Genomic DNA, 5,764 nt, shown 5'->3' with positions numbered 1-5,764 from the left:
AAGATGTCCTGAAGCCCTGGGCCCATCTTAGTTGGGACGTGGCAGGTACATTTTTCTTCCTGAAATAGCCATTACATTCAATTTTTGGAGACCAACGGAGGTACAACTGTGATGAGTCCTGTGAGAAGCCATCAACATCTTGTTTGAAGAATGCACCTTTTTCTTCTTGAATATCAGCTCAGTGGCTGTTGGGAAGCAGCTGCAGGAGGTTGGCCTGGTGTCACCATCCGTACACCATCATGCTGCAGCGCCACAACCACACAAAGTCCAGCAACTCTTTCCTCTCCCACACGGAGAGATCAAGAGTTGAGATGAAGCTCCGCATTGCCATTGCTGAACATGTACAGTGTACCAGGCATGCATGGGTGTTGGGATACAAAGTCCCCCGCTTCATGGACATTAAATGAGAGAGAGAGAGAGAGAGAGAGAGAGAATAAACACATAAACAAGTGAATGTACATTCTTCTTTAGCTAATGATGAATGACATGAAAAGTTGAACGTGGCAATTAGGGACCCTGGGACAATCTGCCTGATTTCTCATTTTCTGATTGAGAGAGCAGAGCCCTGAATGAAGTGAGAAACTTCAGCGATGTTGAAGAAGTGTGTTGTTGGCAGAGTGTCATGAACTGAATGTTTGTATCCCCCCGGCCCAAGTTCATTCGTTGCAGCTGTGACCTCTGATGTGACACTATTTGAAGATGAGACCTTTGGAAGGCATTTAGGCTTAATTGAGGGCATGAGAGTGGGACCCTCATGATCTGACTGGTGTCCTTATAAAAAGAAGAAGAGACCAGGGCTGTGTGTCTTTCTGCCACAAGAGCACTTGGCGAGAGCACTCGTCTGTCAGCCGGGAGGAGAGCCTTCATCAGGAACTGAATCTGCTAGCGCTTTCGTTCTGGACTCCTCAGTCTCCATCATCATGTGAGTCAACTCCTGAGAGTAAATCTCTATATATGCATATCTGCTGGAACCTAAATCTTGGATTCTCCAGAACTACGAGAAAGAAATGTCTGTTGTTTAAGCCGCCCAGTCTAGGTGTTTTGTTATGGCAGTCTGAGCGCACCAAGACACAGAAAGAAAGGCTTTGAAGCGAGAAGAGCTTGACAGTAGGTGACAGTAAAGAGGGAGGCAGGGCCATATCACGACAAAGTGCTTGGGAAATCTTTTCTGCAGGGGTCTGTTGAACAGCTTTCCAGTGTAGGGAAGCGATATGATCTGATACCCTTTTTTTTTTTTTTTTTTTTGAGATGGAGTCTTGCTCTGCCGCCCAGGCTAGAGTGCAATGGCATGATCTTGGCTCACTGCAACCTCCGCCTCTGGGGTTCAAGCAATTCTCCCTGCCTCAGCCTCCCAAGTAGTTGGGATTACCGGTGCCCGCCACCACGCCCGACTAGTTTTTGTATTTTTAGTAGAGAGGGGTTCCGCCATGTTGGCCAGGTTGGACTTGAACTCCTGACCTCCGGTGATCTTCCCTCCTTGGCCTCTTTAAGTGCTGGGATTATCGATTCCCCTTTTGAAGAACTGGTTTTAGTTTTGGCGTGGAAGCAAAGGATGCCACTTAGGAAGTGAGAGAAAGGGTCACAGGTGGGTATAGGATTTGCTGGTGGGTTGGATATGAGGATCGAGAAGCAGAGGAAGCAAAGGATGACTGCTAAATTTTGGGGTGAATTTGGGCGAAGCTTTAGGAAAGAAGTACAGAGGGGTGTGTGTGTGTGTGTGTGTGTGTGTATCCCAAGTTAAGTGTGAGTGAGATCCTATCAGACAGCCTGGCAGAGTTGAAGAGGGTTGACCACAGGACTCTGGTTTCAGGGAAGAGATCTAACCTGGAGATTATGCTTTTGGATTCATCAGTTACCGGGGCAGTTGCGTTGGTGGACCTCTGGGGCATTCTTGAGTGACTTCTCTTAGTTTATGATGATGATAGTCGTACTGACGGAAGGTATGAAAGCCAAAATTCACCTAGTACCTATAAGGTGCCAGGCACTGATCTGAGTGCTTTGTGTGCATAATCTGATTGACTCCATACAATTCCTTAATATCCCATTTTTGCAGCTTAAGGAAACTGAAGCACCAAAAGGTAAGTGTCATGACTCGTTTTTAGAGAAGCATTTCATTGTGGGGATGCCAGCAGCAGCCTACTCTGCAATAGCACACCAGGCTGCCTTTGCACCTGAGTCTTTATGCCCGAGGAACCCTTTCTTCCTCAGCCGTTGCATTGTGCACATTCAACAGCTGGGTGTTGTAAAAGAATAATGCTGGACATGAACTCTGGGGATACGGGTTCAAGTACAGTCTGTTATCTATGGGACGCTTTGTTTTGGGAACATGAACATATAGAGTTCACAGGATGTTTTCCAGGCGAAGTTGATCCATGTCTGCCGTCTTTGCTTTGCCATCCGTTCCTTCTCCAGTTACCAGCCGGCTTCTGCCAGCCTAACCCCTTCTAGCCAACTCTCATTTCCTGGCTGTGCCAGCCTGATTACTTCTAATTGTCTTTGACTGCTTCCAGCTGGGTCTTCTAGCTGGCGTTCTGTGAGAGCACAGAGGCAGTCTCCCAGCCATATGGGGCGAGGAGATGGGGAAGGAAAAGGGAAGGAAGGAAGCAGCTGGTACAAGTCAACTGAGAAAGCTTCCCGAGGCTTCACAGCCCACTGGGATTGGTCCTGTTTCTGAAAGGGTTAACTCATCCAAGTTAGAGAATGACCCATCTTTGACAAGACAAACAATTATATTTGTTGATCCCCAAAGGCAACCAACGAAGCAACTAAAAATGGTTTTAGAAAGTCACTGGTAACTTGTCTCCCCCAGGACTAGACGGGGTCTTGCTCTCAGGAGCAGTAAAACTCCACTTCAGAATCAGTGAATGATTACTTTCATTCATTTATTCGACAAATCTATACTGAACAATGATCATGTCTCAGACACTGTGCTAGGTGCTGTAGGGTAAATAATAATGAAATTAGACACAGCTCCTGTCCTCAATGAGTCTGAAAGAGAAGAAAGCCATAGATAATAAGTACTACAGGACATAAGGGGAATGTGAAATGACTATATGAACTAAGAGACAACAGAGGCAGATGGGCTTCTTGTAGCTTATTGGTTGGGGAGGGCTTCATGGGAAAGGGAACACCTATGCTAGGTGGAAATGAGTTGGTGACAGCAGATTGGGGGCGGGCAAGGCACAGGCAAAGGTGTGGCAGTAGGGAGGCTTGATCCCAGCCAAAGACAGCTGAAATATAGCGCCCCCCCCCCCCAGGAACTCTGCAGGAGAATAAGGCTAGAAATTTAGTTTGGGCTGATTAGCAGAGAATTTTCAATGTTGCATTACTGTCGCATTGAATAATCAGATGCTTTCTGCACACTGAATATGAGGGCAATATATTGTGTACCAATTTGTTTTACATAAAGACATTTCTGGGGTGATACCTTGTTAAACAGGCCATTTCAGAGACTAGGACTTGTAGTTCAAAAATCAGTTACAAAGGGGACGCACGGGTAGGATTTGAACTTCTCTTTGGCATCCATCCCAGCTTATGGAATTAGCAGTGAACTTGAATCAAACCCAGGCAGCAGGCTTGAAAAAGATTTAATGGGCCTGGATTTTCTCTCTTCTTCACCCCTTTCCTGACCTCTACCCTGAGAGGATAATTAAAAGGAAAGAAAATCTCTATTTCATTGTGAATGTCATCCACCATTTTTATGAAATTTTTTTTTTTAGACCATAAAGATACTTTGGGGAAAAGGCTGTGAAATTTGCCTTAAACCTTAATAAATAAATCTCTAAATTTTCATAAACAGTGCATGTCCTAACATAAAAAAAAAATACTCTATTAACATAACATTGGGTGGACTCCCAAACTGTTTCTGATGGAAGATTCAGAGTGTTGTTTTGTTTGTTCGTTTGTTTTGAGACCGAGTCTTGCTCTGTCGCCCAGGCTGGAGTACAGTGGCAAGATTTCGGCTCACTGCAACCTCCACCTCCTGGATTCAAGCAATCCTCTGCCTCAGTCTCCCAAGTAGCTGGGATTACAGGCACCCACTACCAAACCTGGCTAATTTTTGTATTTTTAGTAGAGACAGGGTTTCACCATCTTGGCCAGGCTGGTCTTGAACTTCTGACCTCGTGATCCACCCGCCTCGGCCTCCCAAAGTGCTAGGATTACAGGCGTGAGCCACCGCACCTGGCCTCAGAGTAGTTTTGACCCCAAAGTGAGCTCCATATTCCTCATTCTTTAGACAGTTGCTGGACATCTATTCTCTTGGCACCATGCTGGTCACCATTCCCCTCCCATGCAACTGTCCTCTTAAGATTTGATTACTGAATTAGAGACATTAAAAGGATTGAATGAACCTTACTGAAATAGTCAAGGCTGGTGGGAGCAAAGAAGTCCCTTAAGCACAGCAAGAAAAACATTTTAAGCTATATCCTTAATATTGGTAAATGGGAACAATGAGACAGAACAACAGAAAACACATGTTCCGTCATAATAACTGAGGCTGGTGACTTGGAACAGGTAGGTAGATGAATATAGTAGCGTATTTAAAATTAGATATATTGAAAGCAGCCGTTTCTCTGGGTCCCTCTTCAGATGGGTCATCGAGCCCCTCAGACCCTGGATTGATGACAGCTGTTGTTCCTCCCACATCCCCCCACCCCCAATCTCAAAGCAGTGCTATGGGTCGATGCCATACTTGTTTACTCAGGAATAAACAATGAAAGGAACTTTGTTAGGACCAAATCCTTCCTTTCAGCTCTGATGTTGCATGATCGGGGTGAAGGTTCCACCAAATGCGGGCACCTCAACAGGTAGCATTTTGTAAATGCCTCCTCCTACCTACCCTCCTGCTTCTCCCTCACAAGATTCTTCATTTTCGGTTTGAGAAGATGTTGGGGATCATGGAGAGGTACCAGTGTCGTCAGGGCAGTTGCAATTGTTTATGCGATAAGCACAGTCATAGCGCTTGCAGAACAAAAGCATCGAAGAAAGGCGAGCGCCGGTCCACCTCCTGCAATCACGGGCATCATTTCAACGGAAGGCAAAGAAGGTGTAAGCTATAAGCAGAGGCAGCAAACGCCCTGGTTCCTACGTTGCTGCTGCTACTATTACTGCTGTGGCTGCACCTCCTCCAACACAGCCAACCAGACTGCGTGCGAGCCGGGGCAGACGCCTGGCCACCTCCCCACCCTTTCTTCCAGCCATCCATCTATCCTTCCACCCCAGGTCCAGGGGGCCCTACTGTGTGCCGGACCCAGGCCCGGGCACACAACCCGATCCACAGTCAACGGAGTTCGAGAGCCTTCCCCCTTCCCCCGCCCCGGGTGGGTGCGGCCAGTGGGGGATTTTACCGCCGAAAGGTCCAGAACACCCAAGCCCAGAATCCGGGCGAGAGGCGCAGCCGGAGGCGGCCCGACCTGGGCGGCCCGGGAGCGCGCGCCTCCGAGGCCGCGCAGGATCTCCCAGACTGGCGCTCAGGTGACTCCTGCGTCCACTCCAGCGCTCCCCTCCCCGGGCCCTCCCCTCTCGAGCGAGGGTCGAGTTTGACTGTGGCGCGCGGGGAAGGAGGGGCTACTAGGGATTTGAAAGTGCACGGGCTGCGGAGTGGAGCTCGCATCTGTTCCCGCCGCCCTCGACCGGATTAAATTTCTGCAAATTCAAACTGAATGGGGCTTTCTTCTGCTGCCTTCCAGAGGGCGCCTGCAGCCCGCCCCGCGCTTCTCTTCGGCGGGAGCGGCCGCCCAGCGCACGGCTAGGAGCGATCGCG

At 48.3% G+C, this 5,764-nt stretch overlaps 1 protein-coding gene across 1 annotated transcript in view; it reads left to right on the top strand.

Annotated features, from left to right (window-relative positions):
• Positions 1 to 239: 239 nt before the first annotated feature.
• The window catches only part of HUNK (hormonally up-regulated Neu-associated kinase), a 132,973-nt gene continuing 127,448 nt past the window's right edge, over positions 240 to 5,764 (top strand). The window contains exons 1-3 of the mRNA XM_011954992.1: positions 240 to 341; positions 4,863 to 5,049; positions 5,224 to 5,546. Coding sequence (XP_011810382.1) covers positions 240 to 341; positions 4,863 to 5,049; positions 5,224 to 5,546 — 612 coding nt within the window. The remainder of the gene's footprint in view (positions 342 to 4,862; positions 5,050 to 5,223; positions 5,547 to 5,764) is intronic.

Source organism: Colobus angolensis, unplaced genomic scaffold, assembly GCF_000951035.1.
Source record: "Colobus angolensis palliatus isolate OR3802 unplaced genomic scaffold, Cang.pa_1.0 Scaffold390, whole genome shotgun sequence".
Lineage (NCBI taxonomy): Eukaryota > Metazoa > Chordata > Mammalia > Primates > Cercopithecidae > Colobus > Colobus angolensis.
The sequence above is the reverse complement of the archived record's forward strand: the minus strand, read 5'-3'. Positions and strand labels throughout refer to the sequence as shown.